Source organism: Eschrichtius robustus, chromosome 12, assembly GCF_028021215.1.
Source record: "Eschrichtius robustus isolate mEscRob2 chromosome 12, mEscRob2.pri, whole genome shotgun sequence".
NCBI classification, from domain to species: Eukaryota; Metazoa; Chordata; class Mammalia; order Artiodactyla; family Eschrichtiidae; genus Eschrichtius; species Eschrichtius robustus.
The window spans coordinates 46,614,343-46,637,541 of record NC_090835.1 but is presented as its reverse complement, the minus strand read 5'-3'; the positions used below and the strand labels follow the sequence as shown (position 1 = coordinate 46,637,541).

At 44.0% G+C, this 23,199-nt stretch overlaps 1 protein-coding gene across 1 annotated transcript in view; it reads right to left on the bottom strand.

The window, feature by feature from the left end:
• The window catches only part of KRBOX1 (KRAB box domain containing 1), a 29,029-nt gene extending 12,859 nt beyond the window's left edge, over positions 1-16,170 (bottom strand). Inside the window, exons 1-6 of the mRNA XM_068559170.1 lie at positions 15,207-16,170; positions 13,132-13,864; positions 12,495-12,599; positions 2,984-3,066; positions 546-655; positions 315-355 (exon numbers count right to left, since the gene is read on the bottom strand). Coding sequence (XP_068415271.1) covers positions 315-355; positions 546-655; positions 2,984-3,019 — 187 coding nt within the window. The 5' untranslated portion in view covers positions 3,020-3,066; positions 12,495-12,599; positions 13,132-13,864; positions 15,207-16,170. The remainder of the gene's footprint in view (positions 1-314; positions 356-545; positions 656-2,983; positions 3,067-12,494; positions 12,600-13,131; positions 13,865-15,206) is intronic.
• Between the last annotated feature and the right edge of the window lie 7,029 nt (positions 16,171-23,199).

Sequence of the window (23,199 nt, the reverse complement as noted above, 5' to 3'; positions counted from 1 at the left end):
AGAGCAGAGTCACATGGGTCAGTCTCAGCAAGGAGAGGAACCCCGGGGGAACCGAGCAAGAGGTACCCTACAGAGGTACAGGAAGGGTTCTGGGAGGAGATCTTGGACAGTGCTTCCAAGGAAGCCTGAGACACTCTGGGAGGCGAATTTCTATTTAAAGGAAAACAAAATGTTTTACCTTCCTTGTTAAAGAATGGAAAATTCTCTAACTGTGGAAAACAGATGTATGGCTCCTAGGAGCAACTCCCACATGGAGACAAAGGGGCTGAGTTCTCTCAAGATAATCTGGAGGTTCAATACTAGGGTGAGGGTACCAAGAGACTGCTCGAGCCCTGGGGTACCCAGAGAATCGCCTCTAAGGCAGGTACAGAGGGAGGACAGCTTTTACGATGGAAAAAGAAGGAAAGCCTTCTTGGAAGCCAAATAGACTCCAGGGCTCTGTGTACCTGGAAACTCTTAACATCGCCATTTGGGGTCAGTTAATAGTTATAAGAGAACCTTTAACTTCTTAGGGCCCAGAGAGAACAGCAGCAGAGAGGCCTTACATAGAGTTCTCCAGCATCACGCTCCTGCACAAGGCCCTCTGAGCAGGTATCAAGCTGGCCCATTCCTTGTCAGTGAAGTACACAGCCACATCCTCAAAAGCCACTGATTCCTGAAACGACAAGTTCCTCCTATCCCAGGCCTCAGGACTTTGGTGATGGTCAAAACTGTCAATTGAGAGGCTGAGAACAGCATCCACAAGGAGGTATATTTAGTACTGGGTCCCTCATGTGCCTGAGCGGTCTTTGTGTAAAAGTTGCAAGGTGTAGAGGAAGAGGACAAAAATTAAAGGCAGACAGCCAGCCAGAGTTCCACGTACTCTCCCAGTTAAAACAAAATACATCTTCACTATGAGCTTCCAAACATATGCGACCTCCAAATAGACTATAATATAGACGCTAGACTTGGGCCTGAGCATGAATGTATACATATAAAAGAAAAACTAACATATAACGGGATATGGCTGCTACCTTAGCTCCGAGCCCCTTCCCACGTTGTATAATATATTTGGGTGATTATTTGGGCTGCTCATATTCCTGTCATTTCTCAATTGTGCGTTCATCCAAGTTCTTCCTCATTCTTGCCTCCTTTCTCACTACCCCAGGCACAATGCTCTCACATTTGTCCAGGACTCCCCACCCCCATGTAGAGGTAGTGAGGTTAGAGAAGCACAGGAAAGTACTGCTTACTTGAGATGGACTAGAGAAAAGTCTGTTTATCAAAGGACAACATTAAGAGAGTGAAAAAGTGGGAATTCCTTTGCTTTCCAGTGGTTAGGACTCTGTGCTTCCACTGCAGGGGGCCCGGGTTCCATCCCTGACTGGGGAACTAAGATCCTGCAAGCCTCGGGGCACGGCCAAAAAAATAAATTAATAAGAGAGTGAAAAAGCAAGCCACAGACTGGGAAAAGGAACTTCATAGTACATACATCTGACATAGGACTCATATCCATAATTACTACAACTTGGAGGAAAAAAATGACACACAATGTAAGAAACAATGGGAACATATCTCAACAGTGACTTCACATAAGTGGACATCCACATATGCAATAAACGTATGAAATGGTGCTCTGTATCACTCCTTAATGGAGAAAAGGCAATTAAAAAACCCCAATATGATATCAAGAAAGAATGAGAGGGGGCTTCCCTGGTGGCGCAGTGGTTGAGAATCTGCCTGCCAATGCGAGGGACACGGGTTCGAGCCCTGGTCTGGGAAGATCCCACATGCCGCGGAGCAACTGGGCCCGTGAGCCACAATTGCTGAGCCTGCGCGTCTCGAGCCTGTGCTCCGCAACAAGAGAGGCCGCGATAGTGAGAGGCCCGCACACCGCAATGAAGAGTGGTCCCCGCTTGCCACAACTAGAGAAAGCCCTCGCACAGAAGCGAAGACCCAACACAGCAATCAATCAATCAATCAATCAATCAATAAGAACGTGAATTTCTAAAAAAAAAAAAAAAGAATGAATGAGAAGTATTTGCAAGGATGTGGAGCAACTGGAACTCTCTTGTACTGCTGGTAAAAGTATAAATTGGAACAACCATTTCAGAAGATTGCTGGGCAGCATCTACTAAAAACTAACCAAATGTATAGCCTATGACCTAGCAATTTGACTCCTAAAGATACACCCCAGAGAAATGAGTGCCTGTGTTCATCAAAAGGCATAAGCAAGAATGTTCGCTGCCTTCTTATTCATAGTGGTCGAAAACTGGAAACAATCAGAATGTCCATCCACGGTAGAATGAATAAACAAAATGTGGTATAATCATATAATGGAAAACTATTCAGCAATGAAAAAGTACAAACTACTGCTATGTGCAACAACATGGGTGAAGTTCACAGACATAAAACTGAGCAAAAGAAGGCAGACACAAAAGAGTAAATTTTGAATGATTCCATTTACATGAAGTTTAAGAACAAATAAAACTAATATATTGTCATAGCAGTCAGAATAATGGTCATCTTTTTTTGTTTTGCTTTGTTTTGTTTTGGCCACGTGGCTTTGGGATCTTAGTTCCCTGACCAGGGATTGAACCCAGGCCCTTGGCAGTGAGGGCGTGCAGTCCTAACCACTGGACCGCCAGGGAAGTCCCATAAAGGTCAACTTTGGGGTGGACTGCTTGGGATGGCGCATTAGGGAGTCTGCTGAGGTACTGATAATGTTCTATGTCTCAATATGAATGATGGTCTTACAGGTGTGTATATTTCTAAAAAGTGAGCTATACAGTGAGTTATATGAATTATAAGTTATACCTCAATGAGAAAGCAAATTTACATATTTATATATATATAAAAGTATGTTACATTTATTTTATATATGCATATGTAACATATATAAACTTATATTTATATACACTTGTATACTTTAATATGTGCATATATAAATATATCTGTACATATGCACATGCATACATGCAGGGGCAGAGGGAACCCAGCTCACCTGGGCCCTGGTTGTTAAGGACGCTGTTGTCGTCATCTGACCTCTTTTATTCCTGTCTCAGGGAAAGGTAACACTCTCAGGAACTGAAAGTAAAGAAAGAAGGATTAGTGACAATAATTCTACTGACCCTAATTCTTGCATATAGCATCTGACCCATTCTTTTTGGGGGCTACATGAACTATCAATACTATTCATTAGTTATTGCCTTGTATCGGTGGCAATTCTCAAGTCACAGAGGTGAGACAGCAGGCATAAGAAGGAGCACAGAAACAGAAATCGTGTGGAGAATATAATTAGCATACAATTTCCCAAGTACATATTAAGCTGACTGGTTCAGCGAACAGATGAGAAGGTGGACTGACAAAACTAATTTTCAGTACTCCAAAGAAGACATCTTAGGAAAGAGGACAGAAAAGGAAACTAGGGCATACAGTGGTACAGTGGAGAGAATGCTATGGGCTAAAAAGAAAGCTGGAGTTCCAATTAAGATCCCTAGAGTCAGGACTTCCCTGGTGGTCCAGTGGTTAAGACTCTACGCTTCCACTGCATGAGGGTGTGAGTTCAATCCCTGGTCTGGGAACGAAGACCCTGCCTGCCGCACGGTACAGCCAAAAAAAAAAAAAAAAGATCCCAACAACCCACACAGTACAGACAGTAGTAAAAGTCAAAATGAAATTTGAAAATAGTTTATTAGGAACATCTTTTTTTTTTTAAAGATTTGATGTGGGACCTCTTTTTTTCTTTTTTTTTTTTTTTGGCTGTGTTGGGTCTTCGTTGCTGCGCACGGGCTTTCTCTAGTTGCGGCGAGCCGGGGCTACTCTTAGTTGTGGTGCATGGGCTTCTCATTGCAGTGGCTTCTCTTGTTGCAGAGCAAGGGCTCTAGGCACGCGGGCTTCAGTAGTTGTGGCTTGCAGGCTCTAGAGTGCCGGCTCAGTAGTTGTGGCACACAGGGCTTAGTGGCTCCACAGCGTGGGGAATCTTCCCGAACCAGGGCTCGAACCTGTGTCCCCTGCATTGGCAGGCAGATTCTTAACCACTGTGTCACCAGGGAAGCCCTGATGTGGAATCATTTTTAAAGTCTTTATTGAATTAGTTACAATATTGCTTTTGTTTCATGTTTTGGTTTTTTGGCCACAGGCATATGGGATCTTAGCTCCCTGACCAGGGACCAAACCTTCACTCCCTGTGCTGGAAGGCAAAGTCTTAACCACTGGACCACCAGGGAACTCTTAACCACTGGACTGCCAGGGAAATCCCATATTAGGAACATCTTGATGTCTCTCTACTACTATTTTTTTCCTCTAAATACAGATTGATTATAAGATGATCATTCAATTTTATAAGAGTGTTGGGGATAGGTGGTGAGAAGAAAAACACTACCATATTAAATGGTCCATCAACTTCATGACATGTCTCAAATACTCCAAGTTCTAAATATTGTTGCATCAGGGAAGCCAAGCAATTTTATTTGTAAACTAATAGTTCTAACTCCCTTTCTAGGGCAGTTAACTAGCTCATCATTAGGAAATAAGCCTTCTGCCATTCTACAGAATGAATCAGCACGGTTTACACATTAAAGGCAACACCTGAAATACAAATAGCTGCCATCAGTTAGACTGGAAATCGTTAATAAGCATAAAAGTGCATGCACTCGTAGATTTTAAAAACAACTTCCATTTCAACTCCTTATCTGCAGTTTGCTATTAAGCCTCAGGGTCCATCAGACAAAAGACTTTATATAGCCAGCACACGGCCCTTTCCTCCACTGACCCTACTTACTGAACCCAGAAAGCTATCCAGGAAGGTAGAGGAAGCTGAGGCTGTCAGGGAAAGAGCTGTCAGGGGAGGCTAAAAACCACATCTTGATAGTTGCAGGGATTCCAGGGGCGGGGGGAGGGGTTGGGGGGGGGGGGGGCGAGGAATGGATGGGGAAGAGTAGCTATAAGTGTAAACAAAAGAACTTTAAAAGAAAACACAATGTGGTAATTCCCTGGTGGTCCAGTGGTTAGAACTCTAAGCTGCCAATGCTTGGGGCCTGGGTTCGATCCTTGGTCTGGGAACTAAGATCCCACGAGCCCTGTGGTGCTGTCAAAAACAAAAACAAATAAAACAACACAATGCAAACCTACACAAGTAATGCTGCTAAACTCATGGATGGTTTTTGTCCAAAGGTAACAAAAGCAGTGATTCATATGGAGTAAATGGGTACCCCTTGTAGTTGTGCACTCTAATTCTCTTAAATCATGATACTGACATCATATCTTTGTAATAAACATCCCTTACAGTGGATACTTAATATTATTGACATATTACACAAATGGCCTTAAGCAAAAAGGTGTGATCTGTACAGTTGACACTATGAAAAGCAAATCATCTGGAAGTAGAACAGCAGCAGAGGCCACCCTTACAAAGTACAAAACACTCCTACTTTCCTATGGGGAAAACCATAGCTATGGAATTGAAGCATAAACAACAAGCCCAGGTGGGAAACAAATCACAACATACTTCACTAATGGCAGGGACCATATGTTTTATCTGATCGATTGTGAACCTTAACAATTACGTTATGACAATTACGTTAAGAGAATGTAATGAGGAGTGAAATAAAGGATGTAAAAAGAACTAAATCAAGAAATGTCGGGCTTCCCTGTTGGCACAGCGGTTAAGAATTCGCCTGCCAATGCAGGGGATACGGGTTCGAGCCCTGGTCCGGGAAGATCCCACATGCCGCGGAGCAACTAAGCCCGTGCGCCACAACTACTGAGCCTGCGCTCTAGAGCCCGCGAGCCACAACTACTGAGCCCGTGTGCTGCAACTACTGAAGCCCACACGCCTAGAGCCCGTGCTCCGCAACAAGAGAAGCTATCGCAATGAGAAGCCCGCACACCGCAACAAAGAGTAGCCCCCGCTCGCTGCAACTAGAGAAAGCCCGCATGCAACAACGAAGACCCAACGCAGCCAAAAATAAAATCAAATAAAATTTTAAAATAATAATAATAATAAAAAATAATGTTTCTATAGCCCCAATACTGTGCATAGGATATTATATGCTAAACATTAGACACATATTAGGTGCTTGATGGATATAACCCTTCAAGAGATTTTTATTTTTATCTATTTATTTATGTTGCACTGCGCGGCATGAGGCATCTTAGTTCCCCAACCAGGGATGGAACCCTGTGCCCCCTGCAGTGGAAGCCCCAAGTCTTAACCACTGGATCGCCAGGGAAGTCCCAAGATTTTTAGATTAAACATTCATATGAGCCAATCCAAATCCAGGGCTCCACGTTCTCCAATTCTGTGAAGGAAGTAGCCTCCATGGGGGTGGGGGGAGAAAACCATTTCAGTCTTCTCAAAACTTTGGGTACTCTACGAATCGCTTCCAGATTGGGTTTACACCTGGCCAGGCGAGTAAGGCGAATAAAGTGATCACAGACTGATTTCCTGAGACCACCTGAAAAGGGAAAGAGCGTTAAGTAGCTGTGCACAGGCCTAGGGGTAGGGCTGGGGTCTCCGCAGCCTGGACAAGCGGGGGCTGGAGCCACCGAGGGCAGTGTTCTCTGCTGACAGCGCGTCCTGGAGCTCAGACAGTCTAAAAAATTTGAGGACCTCGGTGTCAACACTTGAATTTGTGTCAGTATCCAAGTGTGAATAGGCCACAGGCTGTCCTGGGGACGAGAAACTAGGCGTCAGGAGCCTGCGGCCGGCGTCCCCGGCCCACCAGCGCCCCCTCTCGATGCGAACGAGTCGAGCATGGGCGTTGGGGTGAAGACCCCCGTGCAGCAGTAGCCCCGCCGGTCTCCCCCAGGGTCCTTCCCGTCCTGCTCTGACCAAGCCAGACCCGCTCACCGTGGGCTCTGAGTGGCCTCTGCCCCTCTCCAGCGAACAGAGCTTTGGGGAACCACTCGTGGGTCCTCACAAACCAAAACCCTCACGCGCTAAAAGCAATGGCTGAGCCGGAAGTACGTCATCACAGTGACCTGTCAGCCTATAATTTACCTGAAATTCTCTCTAGTGATCTTAGAGGACCCCACATCTCAGTGGTTCCTCCTAGTTCCCACCAGACGAGCCTGAGGAAAAAAAAGGCGAGGTAGGTGTCTTCCTCTCAGGCTCCGCGTTCTTTTTTATTTATTTATTTGGCCGCGCCGCATGGCTTGCGGGATTTCAGTTCCCTGACCAGGGATCAAACCCTGGCCCTCGGCAGTCAAAGTGCAGAGTCCTAACCACTGGACAACTAGGGAGTCCACAGGACTCCGCGTTCTGAGTCAAGGCAGAGGGCTTGGCTTGTCCTAACCTTCAGGCCGCAGCAGGAAGCAGGGCCTTCATTCCATTGGCTATCGGGTGAAGGGGCGGGGCCCAGCTGAGCCATTGAGCAGCGGAGCCTGCGAGGTCATCCTTCCTGTTGGAGGCAGGAGCCTCTTCCCTGCCGGGACAGGCCCGGCCCCTGTCTGGCAGATTTTCCACCTACCGGTGAGTCCCTCCCTTCAGGGCCTAGAGGAGAAATCAGGGACCTGGAGAGAGAGCTGAACTGGGCTGAGGGCCTGACCTGGACGGGGTGGGGACCTCAAGACAGAGGAGGCACCGAAACGTCTGCTGAATGAATGAAAGTCGAGGAACAGAGTAGCGATCTTAATATATATCCAGAAGACCCTTAGAAAGTCAAAAAGGCGGTGCTTTTCTGTCCTGCATAGGGAGAGCCACCATGAATAAGTGAGGGAGGGTGAGAAGTGAATCCAGGCCCCAGCTAGAAGCCTACACACAGTCCTGCAACCTTTCTTAGACTTGTCCACCACTTCATTTGTCCACCACTGCCAAATGGCCTCATGTGTCTAGCTCCTACCCCGGCCACTGTGATGCCCCACATGGGGCTCACAGTTTACAAGTCTTTCCATCTCACACTGCCAAGAAGGCTGTGTCCAGAGGAGCATCCAGCCCTCAGCCATACCCTACTGAGGCCGACACTTCCCCGGGATCCATGAGGCCCTTGTGTGGAACCCAGGTCACATCTTTTCAACATAACCTCAAGTCCTCAATCGTCTGCATAACCTGAGAGCTTTATAGGAGTGTCTGTGGTCACCTCCAAAAGACCTTTAAATATGGGAGAGCAAGGGTTAGGATTTCCCTGCTCAGAAGAACCTGGAGTTTAAAGCATTACTGATAACATTGTTACAGAAGAGTGTCAGCTTACTCCAGGGCACTTCAGTATTCCTGAGGAATAAACATGATTTCTCTTTCCCTCCCACCAGGATGTTCTCAGATATAAGTCACTGCTTCTGCTCTTTGACATATTTTCCATGTAGAAGATATGGAGCCTGGAAATCATGCTGACAGTTGGAGTAGGCCATTCCCAATTCCCATCAACCAAAGACACTTGGTTAGGTAGGTTTGCCAAGGCAAAATCAAAACAACCTATGCCAGGGAATTCCCTGGTGGTCCAGTGCTTAGCACTCTGAGCTTTCACTGCTGAGGGCCTGGGTCCGATCCCTGGTCAGGGAACTAAGAGCCCACTAACTCTGCAGTGAGGCCAAACAAACAAAAAAACCTATAATATAATATTCATCTTAGAACAGCAATCTAGTTTTAGCAAAACATCACTGTTCCTCATATTAAATTAATGCAATTTGAATATTATCGAATTTGAATGTTCAGTTGTAATTGTGTAATAACCTATAAACATAGGAAATTTATATCAAGCTTTAAGGGTACAATATTTACAAGCTTTAAGGGTACAATATTTTTTTACACATTTTTACACATTTTACAAATTCTTACTCATCCAGTTGCTTTAAACATAACCCATATTAGCATATTTTTAGCCATTTAGAGCCTGCCTGCTTTGCATAACTCGTGAAACTGCACCTAATGTCTGCTAGACATGGATAAGACAAACCCTGTGGCCGTAAGAGACCCCAAACCGCTGCTGCCCTTCAACGCTCTCTGAAGGGCAGAGACTCCCACCTTGCTGTTGAGCAACACTGCCTAGACAAGTAAGCCTCCTTTCCAATTCGCCTCTCCACCCCACCCCCTCCCCGGGATTCCCTGGCCTTCTTCCCCTCCTGGGTTGTCCCTTCAGTAAGGGACTTCCCCTCTCCTGCGAGCTGTACAGAGGCCGCCCAATGTAGTTTGTTGTACAATAGTGCCATCTAGTGGTCTTATCTTTTTCTTTAAAAAATTTTTTTTGTATTGAGGTATTTGATGTACAATATTATATGTTTCAGGTCTTGTCTTTTCTTGATCATCCCTCAAATCCTTGAACTCACCACAGAATTGAAACAATATAGATATTCTTGCCTCTTCAGTTCTTTAATACCATTTATTGAATGCTGCTTAGATCATTACTAGTGGCATTGCATCATCATGCCACCCATGAATATTGGCTTCCAATGACATCCTCAAAGGTTATTACAATAACTGCAAATACAAGTCTTACACAGAATATTCAGGAAAATATTAATTGTAATAAGTTTTCTGGTCATGTTAAATTTACCATTTGGAATGTTATAGTCTAATCATTGAATCACATATTTTACAACCACAACTGCTCTTAAACTGCTGTCTTTGTCCATTCAGGCTGCTAGACAAAACACTATAGCCTGGGTAGCTTATAAAGAACAGAAGTTTATTTCTTACAGTTCTGGATGCTGGGAGGTTCAAGATCAAGGCACCAGCATGGTCGAATTCTGATGAGGGCCCTCTTCCTGGTTCATAGACAGGGCCTTCTTGCAGTGCCCTCACGTGGAAGGGAGCTAAGGAGCTCTGTGCGATCTCTTTTGCAAGAACACTAACCCCGTTCATGAGAGCACCTCCCAAAAGCCCTGCCTCCTAATACCATCACATCAGGATTAGGATTTCAACATATGAATTTTGAAGGGGACACAAACATTGAGACCATAGCAACTGTTATAATCACTGCATTCCTAGAATGTGATGTCTTTCAATGTCGGTTATCCTTCTCCCTTCCATACCACCACCAGCAACGGGGAGGATAAGCAATGGGCCCATGTGAAGAGTTAAGAAGAGCAGTTCAATTCACCCAGGAAATGAATGTCCCCTTCCAGCACAGCTTAAGACTGACCCAGGACAGCATGGCGTCACTGCATCAGTGGGGGGTAAGAGAGGACATCTATCAGAAAGCCTGTTGAAAGCCCTCAGAGGAGAGAGGTGTGGCCACCCCCAGAGAACTGCCTGACATGTTGTGCAGGGAAGAGTGACCACCCTCATGGCCAAGAGTGGGGAATGCACAAGATAAAGGATATTTGCTGCCACCTCTGTTGTCGCTGGGTGTTGTAGCCCATAAGCAGCACTGCAGTATGAACGCAGAAGAGCAAGAGCTGACACAGAGGCCCACACATGCAGCCCACCCCAAGGGATGACAGCAGACCCACAGTAGCCCAGAGCCTTGAACTCAAACCTGTGCCTAAGATGAATGAGTCACCCCAAATCAGTCAGCATCATTCTGATGGCCCAGTGTCATGTGATCCTGTGGGAAAAACCCAGGCTGGCCTCCCTCCTAGAACTGAGGTCCAGCCATAGGGCCCTGGCACAACCCTATAGGTGTGCATTCTGGAGCTCCTTAGGACACCTGGTCAGCCCACACACTGAGTAAATGCTCAGAGAGCACCCCAAATGGGAGAGACAGAGCCCAGGGCCCATGGAGATCACAATCTACTCTCGGAGCACCCCATGTGACAGTCCTATTTGACCTAGCCACACCCAGGCAACAGTAGATGACTTTTAAAATGTAGAGGAAGGGGAGACTTCCCTGGTGGTCCAGTGGGTAAGACTCCACGCTCCCAATGGAGGGGACCAGGTTCGATCCCTGGTCAGGGAACTAGATCCCACATGCACGCCACAACTAAGAGTTTGCATGCTGCAACTAAGAGTTCACATGCCGCAACTAGGAGTTCACATGCCGCAACTAAGAAGTCCACATGCCGCAACTAAGACCCAGTGCAGCCAAAATAAATAAATAAATAAAAGGATAAAAGTAAACCAATAAAAAAAAATGTAGAGGAAGGAACTAAAAGTGCAGGACCTCCTGCACACCCTGGGCACATGCCCTGGGGTGGGACCCTGTTTTCCTTGGTCTAATGGTGGTGCTGGGCATGCATTTAAGTGCATGGCCAGAGAGTTGCACATACCATTTCACAATGGCCAGAGGTTGGTCACATGGCCAAACATACCTGCTGAAAAAACTGGAAAATTAGCAATTTTTATGGAAGCAGGAGAGAATGGAGACTAGGTGACGAGTAACAGTCATTATCATGTCCATTGCACGATAGAATGCAAGATAGACTGGAAATGTGAATATCTAGCTTTCCTGTACTCTAGAGTGAAAGACAGCAACAGAGAAAAATGCTGGGAAAGGCCAGAATAACCCATAAGGCACATCACTACCTATTAGGAAAGAGTAGCCCCTAAAGAGATACAATCCCATAGGTGCATGACATGGCAAATGGAACAAGGGCAGGATTTCAACTCCCATCTGTCCTTTCGACCAGTTCCTCTTTGCACGATTATCACAACCATACAGGATAGACCTGGAAATGGCTCTGGATTCAGCCACCGGTAATGTCACACACTCCTCCCCCTTGTCAACTACTTGGTGCTTTTTCAACACATTTCTCCATATTTATACAATACGTTAAAAAAAGAAAAACATATAGCAGGTCTGATCTCTATCTCCTCCACACACTGAGAAAGGCTGTAACTCTCTGGGCCACAGCTCGGCAAATATTCCCAAGGAGAAGGTCTGGGGAATGTGAGATTCATGTTATGTGTCTCATCTCTCTCAAAAATCATCACATTGCATTGGTTGCTAATGAATATCTACAAACTGTTGTTCAGCGTTTTGTTTTGTTTTTTTAAGTGTGGTCCACTTTGAAAATTTTAAAAATCCAAAAATCCACCTCTTCTCAAGATGTAGAAAAACTGAAGAAGGGACTTCCTGGGTGGCGCAGTGGTTAAGAATCCGCCTGCCAATGCAGAGGACACGGGTTTGAGCCCTGGTCCGGGAAGATCCCACATGCCGCGGAGCAACTAAGCCTGTGCGCCACAACTACTGAGCCTGTGGTCTAAGGCCCATGTGCCACAACTACTGAGCCTGCGTGCCACAACTACTGAAGCCTGTGTGCCTAGAGCCTGTGCTCCACAACAAGAGAAGCCACCGCATTAAGAAGCCAGTGCACCACAATGAAGAGTAGCCCCCACTCGCCGCAACTAGAGAAAGCCCACACGCAGCAATGAAGACCCAACACAGCCATAAATAAATAAATAAAATTTTTTTTTAATCTGAAGAATATGGCCCCACCCTTACAACAAAAAATAGCCAGACTGGGACCTCCCTGGCAGTCCAGAGATTAAGACTGCATGAGGCACGGGTTCAGTTCCTGGTCAGGGACCTAGAATCCCACATGCTGCATGGTGCAACCAAAAAAAAAAAATAGCCAGATAATCTGAAATTTTTCTTTGAACACATTAGAGAGCTGAAGTCTCAGGGCAAACAACTTACCTAAAATCTAAGGAAAGACAGACACTCTCAAGGTCATTCCTTATATTCATCTCCTTTGGGGACAGTCCATCTTCCTGACCAATCCTGCTATGGAGAAGCTCACCACTGCAGAGTTGGAAATAACATTGAGTCAACTGGAGGGAAAACAAAAAATAAAAATACGAAACAACAATAACAAAACAACCAGCATATAAATTCATTGTAAATAGAATAAGGCTGTCTTGGGAATTCCCCAGCAGTCCAGTGGTTAAGACTCTGCCCTTCCAATGCAGGGGGCGTGGGTTCGATCCCTGGTCGGGGAACTAAGATCCCACATGTCGCATGGCACGGCCAAAAATTTTTTTTTAAAAATAATAGTAAGTCTGTCTTTAAGAAAACAGACAAAAGAGGCTGTAGTGAGAAACGCAGAGTCAAAGTGGTAAGCTTCAAAAAGTCTTAAGGCTAGATAGGATCAAAGAAAGGGGAAGAGATGGGGAGAGGGCATCTGGGGGAGCAGAAAAAGTGCAAGCTCAGAGGAAGAAACTGAAACAGTGTATGTTGCAGTGAGTGGAGAGGACTGGCTGGAGCAGAGTCTGGGGAGGGCAGGAGGTACAGCTGGATTGGGATAATCAGGCCAAGAAGGGGAGGGCCTGCTAACCTGCACTAGGGGGACACACAGAACAAGATTACATTTAAAAGTTTCTCTCCAGGATGAATTCTCCAATGACGAATAAAATTTGAGCTCTGAATGAAGACTTTCCCACATTTCTCACATTCACAGGGTTTTTCTCTAACATGAAGCCTTCAGTGCTGCTTCAATCCTGAACTCTTGTTGAAGCCTTTCCCACACTCTGCATTTGTAGGGCTTCACCCAAGGGTGGATCCATTGATATTGGGGTTTTCTTTTTCTTTTTTCTTTCCTTTTCTTTTTTTCTTTTGGATCCACTGATATTGATTTAAGCTGACTTTTTGCTTGAAGGCCTTGCTGTAGTCCTTGCATCTAAAAGGTTTCTCTCCAGTGCTGACTTGCTGGTGCTGAGTTGAAGTTAAAGGCTTTGCCACACTCTTTACACACCTGGAAATTGCAGATGTGTGAACTGACCCCAACATTTTTTTCTGATTTCTTATGTGCATGACATCTATTTTTTATAGGAATTTTCTCATTATTTACTCCCTCCTTTGCTGAATCTCTCTTATTTTTCTTCATTCCATCCCTTATGAGACTTCCTGAAGGCCTCTCTATCTTGCTCTCTGATTCACAGGTAACTTGAAAACCAGGTCCCTGGGGAAGGTCTCTTAATGTTCCTCTGAGGCCAAGCCACGGGATTCACTTTTCTCAGAAATGTCTTGTTTTGAGGCCTAAAGCGCAAATTCAGCCCTGATTTCACAACCTGAGAAAAAATAATAAATGCAAATGTTAGAGAGGGAACTAGATCATCAAAGATACGACTGTATGCTGTAAATACACAGCTTTTGGATGTTTACAAGTTGGTTTCACAGAGCATAGGGAATGAAGAAAGACAAGGAAAAGCCCTGGGACCCAAAAGGGAAAGGGGCTACATCTGGTCTCATGGCCAAAGATGCAAAAGGAGACGAGATAATTATGGTTGGTCCAAGAGAGTAACATCGTTGAAAATGGAAATCTGATCATGGGAACGGCCCCAGAAGACCAAAAAAGAATGAAAAGTGAAGAGGATATTGTGTTGGGTGGGCTGGTGAGACTCCTCTTCATCAATTAAATGTCAAACAAAAAATTAAATTAAATAACTTAGATATTCCAACTTAGGGGTATGTGAGGAATGCTATCACAAAGCTTGCAAATTACCTGAAAACATAAGCAATATAAAAGATTAGAGAAAACAACACTGGGCCAGGAGAACACAGATCAAACTTTCACCCACACTGACTAACTAACCATAACTGCAAGGTAACATTTTGCCATCATGATTTAGCCCTAGGCCATGACAAAATTTCACAGACTGGATGGCTTAACAGAAATCAATTTTCTTATGGTATAGGAGGCTGGAAGTCCAAGATCAAGGTGCCAGCTGGTTGGTTTCCTCTGAGGCCTCTCTCCTTGGCTTGCAGATGGCCAACCTCTTGCTGCCTCTTCACACGGTCATCCCCCTACGCATGTGCACCCCTGGTGTCTGTGTCCTAATCTCCTCTTCTCATATGGACACCAGTCTGACTGGATTAGCGACCACCATAACAACCTCATTTTAACTTAATTATGCTTTGAAGATCCTGTCTCCAAATACAGTCACATGCTGAGGTACTGGAGGTTAAGGCTTTAACATATAAAGTTGGGCGGGACACAATTCAGTCCACCTGCCTGCCATATGCTGAACCCATCCCCCTCCTAAGCACCGAAGCCTCACCATCTCCCTATGTACACGGTCCAAGCATGTTCCCTCCTCCTCAGCCCTAGCAGTTGCTGTTCCCTCTGCCTGAAAAGCTGCCCCTAAATATCAGCACATCTTGCTCCCTACTTTACTCTGGTCTCTTGTTCAAATGTCCCCTCATCAGAGTCTGTCCCTGATCACTCTATCTATCCCTTTCTATACCCCTTCCCTGCTTTACTATCCTTCATAGCATTTACCATTACTTGCCATAAAAATTTATACATTGTGGGGTTCATCCATGTTTAACATACACCCAGGATTTTTAGAAATCATGTATGGTAAGGTCACAGACAAGGAGACAACTGCCTTTAAAAGAAGAAGTACTTACAGTTCCTGAAAAGAGGGGGCATGCCACACCACGCAGGGGGCCCACGGGGAAGCACCATGGGGTCAGTCCGGAGGCAGAGGAGGGGGCAGAAAGCATAGGCAAAAGCCTTTATTACTAGAACGGTGGGAAGTTGTTAGGTGGGGACGTTCTCCTGCTGGGCAGGAAGCAAAACACAGATGTTGGGGTCTGTGGTTGGAAGGTTTGTAATATGATTTTTGCACACCCAAAGGGGAAATATAATCAACTTTGGCTGTTAGTTTGACCCTATGATCAATGGATGCCAAATCATCAATTACAATATTTCTATATGTTGGTTAGAATAGCCCACATTTTTGGCGTTACACCAATATATTCAAATGTTGCTTAATAAGAGAATAAGGGAATGAGTTTCCATATGACTAGTTTATGCCTGTCCTCATGTACACCCATGTTCTAAGGGTAATTCTTGCTGCCACCACTCAGGTTCCAGGCTTCATCCTGTCCTCTCAGGCCAGGTGTACCTCTTCTCTTATCTGAAACCTCTCAGAGGCTCCTTTGGGTGAATATAGATGGATGCAGTTTCACCTTGGACACAGTTTCCATGAAGTGCCTGCGCTGGCTTACCTCAAAACTCAAGTGGACAGAGGTCAAAGGGAACAAAGCTCACCTGAGGCTTGGTTTTAAGGGACACAACCTGTCATCATCTAGCTTCTTCAATTCTTCTTATGGAGAAAAGTATGATTCTCAGTAGCTTAAGGCAGAGAACGATACATCAGCAAGATGGACTGATCACAACTCCCATAAAGAACCTCTACCCCAGGTTCTGTTTTAACATTTAACATTGTTTGTACTGGCAGCATGATTCTCTGCTCACGAGAGGAAGACAACAGGGACGTCTCAGAATGCTGAGACAACGCACAGATCATTCCAGGAAGGAGCCTGAGAAAACTGTAGGTTCCATGAATCCAGATTCATAATCACAGGATCACAGGAAAGCATCCAGGAGAGGAAGCTGGGGGAGATAATGGACAGAGGATTAATAAGCCAAGAAGAAATGTGGAGCCCCCAAACTGTAAATAGAGTTCCCTAGAGACTACACACCAGAGATAGGAAAACGTTTATTAAATATGCAGGCATCATTAGAGCGAGACTGAATCCACAGCCTGTGCTTTTCAACACCACTGCATCTCTCTGTAGCATGATTGTGCTGATTAAAGCTCTATTATCAAAAACCTCAATTCAAGATCCCCTTATCTGTCCCACAGGACAAGGATAGGCTATTGATGTGATCTTGCCCTTTGAAGTATTTTATTCTTGTGTACTCAATGCTACCTAGCTTGTGTAGAGTATTAATGTATTTCTATTAATATGACCCAGTAAAATTATACTAAAAAAATTAATTTTACCCAGTAAAATTAAAAGTGACAGAACTGAATGAATCAATTTGCCCACTAAACAAACAAACAAAATGTACATACGGTGTGTTGAAAAACATAGCTCCCAATATAAAACCAATCTAGAAAGAGTGACAATATATTGAAGTTCCTAGCCACTCTTGGCTAAGTTCTCCACATATGTGTGGTGTGCCTTTAGTTTATCCAATGGCCCAGTACTAATACTAGTCTGATGTTTCCCTGCCTCCCCAGCACCATTACCTCATGCTCTTTGTCATGTGTCGACACTGGCTTAAGGATCATATTTTTAATTTAAATTAATTTTATAGGAGCCTAAACAAACTATGTGATGCATTCAAATGGCAGATATAACTATTGTGAATTATCAGTGTTCCCTCCATGAGAATGGCTTACTGAGAGTTGACTGTGTCTGGCTTCATGTGATAAGAATAGACTGATGCTATTCAGTCTATTCAGTTCCCTCCATGCTCCTGGCAATGTGTGAGCAATGTGTGGTTTCCTAGCATGTAATTGCTTTTAACAGAAGGCAGCAAAAGTAACTACCCTTTGATATGTGATGTTATTAGGATATTTGTAGTTTTCTTTCAAAAGAGAAGCTGGTGTGATTAGGTACCTTTTGTTCCATTAACAGCAATAATAAAGATGCTATCACTCCTCAAAAAAAAAAAATGCAGGCAAACACTGGAAGACCTTGAAAAAGTCCTTAACTCTCAACCTCTGTCTTTTTTCCTGTATTGAAATAAGATAGTTGGACTAGACAACTTCAAATGTCCTTTTCAGCAATAAAGTCAATGAGTCAAAGGAACAAAACTGAAACAAGACTTACAGATGGTTTAACAATAAATTTTGATGACTCCCTACTACTATTTTTTTCCTAAGATATATCAATGGATTTTAAGATTATTCATTAATTTTATCGCTCTGGCAAGGGTGGGGAGAAGGTAAGTCGGAAAAAAAAAAGAATGGTAGTCATGTTAAAATTACATCCCAAGTTATAAGGCATGTCCCAAATATTACACCATTATAATAGTAACCCACTTCCAAATCCCACTCTGTGTCAGCTCCTTAGTTCATCACTGGAAAACAGGGATCCTGCCGTGGATTGATTCTACGAGGTACACTCATTAAAGACAATGCCTGCAACACAACAGCTGCCACTGGTTAGACCACAGATTCCCAACTGCATAAAACTATATGTGCTGGTGGATCTTTACACTTTAACTGGTTTGTTTTGAGACAAAATGATTGCGATTGTCACACCCAGTTCTCCTCCCTCTGCTCACACATCATGCATGAACAGCAAGACAAAAATCTCACAACCCAATTTCAGGTCTGCAGTTTCCCCAAGTTCATGGCATTCTGACTCTAAAGACTTCCAGCGGGACTTCTCTGGTGGTCCAGTGGCTAAGACTCCGCACTCCCAATGCAGGGGGCCCAGGTTCGATCCCTGGTCAGGGAACTAGATCCCACATGCTGCAACTAAAAGATCCCACATGCCGCAACTAAAGATCCCGCGTGCCGCAACTAAGACCTGGCACAGCCAAATAAATAAATAAATAAATATTAAAAAAAAAAAAAGACTTCCAGGGACGTGAGGGAAGCAAGGCATGTGGGTCATGGGAAAAGTTGTCAGATGATGCTAGACACCACGTCTTTGTTGGTAGAAAGACTCTATAATAAGGACAAAGAGTAGTTAAAAGTATGAACTGAAGGACACAAAAGAAAACACAACACAAATTCTCACAGGTAAAGCTCATTTCACAGAGCTTCTATCCAATATTAACACAGGTAGTGTTTTCTTGCCAATAGAGTAAATAGGTACTCCTTGGACATGGATGTTCTATTTCTCTTTGTACCTATTTGTCTGATACAGTAGATATGATCAACAGACTTCCACATGTGGTTGCCCTATATGAGATTTTCTTAACAGCAGCACTAATGGCATTTGGGGCCAGACAATTCGTTGTTGTGGGAGACTTCCCTGTGCATTGTAGTATATTTAGTTGCATCCCTGGCCTCTAGGTGCCCACTAGATGTCAGTAGCAGCCCTATCCCCAATTGTGACAACAACAAAAAAATGTGTCTGCACATTGCCAAATGTCTCCTGGGAGAAAGGAGCAAATTCACTGCCAGTTGAGAACCACTGACCTATACTGATATATTCACACATTCCTTGAAAGAGCAAGGTGTGGTTGAGAATGAGAAGCAGAGAAGTATGGGTGTGGTTGAGAACTAAGTGGGAGATTGAGGAGGGAGCGTAAAATCATAGATTATAACCAATCACTGACATAGTTTTGAATACTCACCTAAGGAACTTGGGTTTTGTTTTATAGACAAGGGAGAATCATTAAAGGAATTTCAGAAAGAGGGTGATATGATTTGATTTTCATTTTAAGGAAATTTTCTTGATCTAAGAATGAGGGAGGATTGAAAAGACAACAGCTATCACAAAACTCTGACGTGGTAACTATGGGGAATAGAGCAGAGGATGTGGAAAGGAAATGGCCAAGCTGCTGCATCCGTGAAATGGAATCATTAAAACATAGTCTATTTATGAGGGTGCAGGACAGAGAGGAGCTGAAGATTTCCATGAGGTTCCTGGCCTGGACAAGTGGGCAGGTGGTGGAAAAAACAGGGGTTAGTGTGTACCTGTGGGTAAGGATAATAAGTTCATTTTTGTACATGTGGCTCCCAGATGTCGTTTATTTTTATTTATTTCTTTTGGCCACACCACGCAGCTTGTAGGATCTTAGTTCCCTGACCAGGGATTGAACCCAGGCCCTCGGCAGTGACAGCAAGGAGTCCTAACCACTGGACCGCCAGGGAAGTCCCCCAGATGTAGTTTAATCCAAATGGGTAAATAATCCTGTCACCTGGTGACACTGTATAGAGTTAGAAGAGGGACAAGATTGGATCCCTAGGTGACTACTTACCTTTAGAGGGTGGACAGAAATGGAGGAAGCTCAAAGGAGGCAGGAACTAACAGGTCAGGAACATCAGGAGAAAGCGGTGACCCAAGAGCCAAGAGGACATTTTCAAGGGGTGTAAATTATCAACAGGGATACATACTGTAGATGACGAAGCCCAGGAAGCCAGGCGCTGGTAGTAACCTCGGTTCAAGGAGTTTGGAGGGAGCAAAGGTCAGTTGCTACGGGCTGAGGAGCTGGTGGACAGACAGAAGAGAAATAGAGAGTAGCTGTCATGAACCAGAACTAGTCTTTCAGAACAACTCCCACTCTGCAGGGCAACAGCCTCCAGCCCCACCTGCAGGTGGACCCGGCATCAAGGCTCTCTGGATGGACCATGCCCACCTCTTATGTTTGCACTGAGTTGATTTTCAGTTTCCATATTAACATCACCATGTGCAGCTTCCCTCAGGTGTATCTGTCACCTTTTCAGAATACTTTCGCTATATATATCCTGGGGGTTCTTTTTGTTTTGAATCGTATTTGCCACCAGTTTCCAGCATATATCACTCCCCTCTTTTTCTTGTTTCCTCTTCACCCAGGCTTGTATTTTTCAAAGGAACATCAGGGAATCTGATCGCCACCCCCAAGGCAGAAATAGTAAGGGAGCTTAGCCCCATTTGCCTGAATACCCTTTGAGCCTCCCAGGAAAATAATAAAATAAATTTGGGGCCTGGTGGTTAGATCCCTTGCACTCAGAGTTAATATCTTCTCAAAGAGAAGGGGTCAGTCAGAGTGAAAAGCCTATGTCGAGTTTTCTACTGGGTGCTCTTGTGGGAAGAGAAATCTGTAGTGTAAGACACAACCCAAGACACCAGCTGATGGTCTGCCAGACAAATGTACTGTTTGGCTTCTTCTTTCATACCAGTTCTTTCTCATTTCTTTTGATATTATCAACAGAATAAAGTTTCTGTTATATACTTGACAATGAATAAGTTTTTATCGGCTTTAGGGGGTACAATACAGTGGAAATCAGAAGACGTCGGGTCTCCAGCTGCATTCATGCTAAGCACACTTTAGCCTGGACTACGTATGCTGGAAATGGGGATAGAGGCTGAACAATTCAGTTGCTTAACTCCAACATCTATATCACTTCCACCAGACAAATATAGTCCTTCTTTCGGAGAAAAAAAAATGGTTAAAGCCAGTTCTGTTTTCTCTTTCTGCTAAAGTAAGGAAGCAATTTTCCACTCTATAATTTACATCTCAATCACCGGCCAGAGAATTGTCTTTCAACATCAGAGAATCTTCTCTAGGTCTGAACTCTGTCCCTCTCAATAGGTATTGGAACATTGTCCTACCTCTGAACTTTTCAGTTATGTGAGCCTATAAACATCTTTTATTAAACTAGTTAGATTTGGGTTTTCTGTCATTTGCAAATTAATTATACTGATCCTGGCTTATATTTGAAAGCACTGTTTTCTTGTATAGCACCTTAATATCACATTTTCTCTTAGTGGTCACACAAGCTCCTCATTTGTATTTCATCTCAGTTGCTTGGAGGTTAAGTGTCTAAATAGGTACCTTTCATGCCCTAACCTTGACTTCGTGAATCCCACCGGACTAATGTTTGTCATACCGTAACATACCTTCCAAATTTGATGAAAATATACTCTCAGTTCCAGATTCTCCAGTGGATAATTTCCAATCTCTTTGAGGTATCTTCCAGGCTCCCCTACCCTACCTATGTGAATTTTGGGTTTGCCACGTCATCAATGTTTTAAGTCAGATCATGTGGAATGCCCAGGATTTTTTCATATCTGCTAGAGACTTTGTCTTAGCGGACATCCATTTCCACGTGCTATTTCTTAATCCTCCTAGAACACCTATCTTTTGCCATGTTTTGCTAATTCTCTCATTGTGACACTTCTAAAATTTGTCTTGCCATTCCACCACTCTGCCTACAAACATTTCCATCTTTGAAAGAGAGTTCCTAGGGTTGATCAACTTCCATGATCCTCTTCTGTAAGTCCAAACTGTTTCTTCTCTTTCATAGTTCCATTTCCATGGGTTCTCATTCTTATTCATTCTCTCTCTCTCTCCCATTTTAAAATACTAACATATATATCACCTGCACTCTGGGAGCTTTTGAATATTTAGGATTTTAATGAGCACCTCCTTAGAGTCCCAATTGGAAAGTCAACCCTATTTCAACTGCTGCCTGCATAATGTTGCCACTGGTAGTGTAGTGTTGCCACTCCCTCACTGATGCTCTTTCTTAGCATTTCTCCTTGGTGCTTCCCCCTGTCCAATTCCCTAAATAGAGTTGGTATTCCATAAGACTTCATCCTGGGCCCTCATATTTTGCTGTACTGTCTCTGGGGGCAGTACTGCCCAATAGACCTTTCTGCAATAATGAAAATGTTCTACGCCTACACCATCCAATAAGGTAGCCAGCTACCACATATAGTTACTGTGTGCTTAAAATCTGGCCAGTGTGGCTAAGGACATACATTTTAAATTTAATTTTAATACCCACATGTGGCTAGTGGCTACTGTATTGGATAGTGCAGCTCTAGGAGATTACATTCATTTCTTCCCATGGCTTTAAATACTTTCTGTTCGTTTGACCGCTCTCAAAGGTACAGCTCCAGGTATCACTAACCCAGAGGTCCAGACCATATATAAAACCACCTACTTGAAATTTCTAATTGTATATCTCACACTTATTGCAAATGTTAATCCAAAATAGAGTTCTAGACGTTTCCATCTCCGAACCTATTCCCATTCCAGTCTTATTCATTCTAGTAAATGGCACCACTGCCTAACTCAGCTGCTCAAGTCAGAAGCCAGAAAGCGATCCCTGATTCCTCCCTGTCCATTACCCTTGCATCTAAGCCATTGGCAGCAGCTCACTGATTTTATTTCCAAAATATATCTTAAATCCACCTTCTCTTCATTTCCATTACCACCACCCTCTCCAGGCCACCATCATCTCCAACTTGGACGGCTAGCAGTCTCCAACATGACCTCTACTTTCACTTTCGTCCCCTTACAACCCATTTTCTATTAGCAGCCAGAGTGCTCATCATCACCTTACAATAAGAATCAAACATGTCATTCCTCCACTGAATACCCTTCAATGACTTCTTTTCACTTAGGGTGGAATTGAATGATCTGGCCCATCGATCTGTATAATCCCAACTGGTGCCACACATGCCCTGTTCGTTTTGCGAAAACCTTCTGTTTTCTTGAACGTGCCAAACTCTTCAAACATCAGGGAGTCTGCACAGCTGTTCCCTCTGCCTGCTGTTCTTCCTGTTCTTGATACAAGAGGCTCTTTCTCATCCTCTGAGTCGTACCTTTAATGTTATCTCTTAGGATAGGCCTTCTGTGAGCATCTATAGAAAGAGGGCCCCACTTTCTGTACCTTGTTCATTCCCTTCAGAGCACTTAGCAATCTTTAATAATCTTGTTCACTTGATTTTCTCTTTGGTTGGTCCCTTTAATCTTCACTAGATTAATGTTCCAGGAAGGCAGGGAGCAGGTCTGACTTATCATTCCTTTACAGCACCTGGCACAGTGCTTTGCATACAAGCAGGTGCTCGGTAATATTTGCATAATAAACAACTTCCTCAAAACACGTGTTCACATCACTCATTTCCATTTCGTAATGGAAATGAGTCTGTGAAC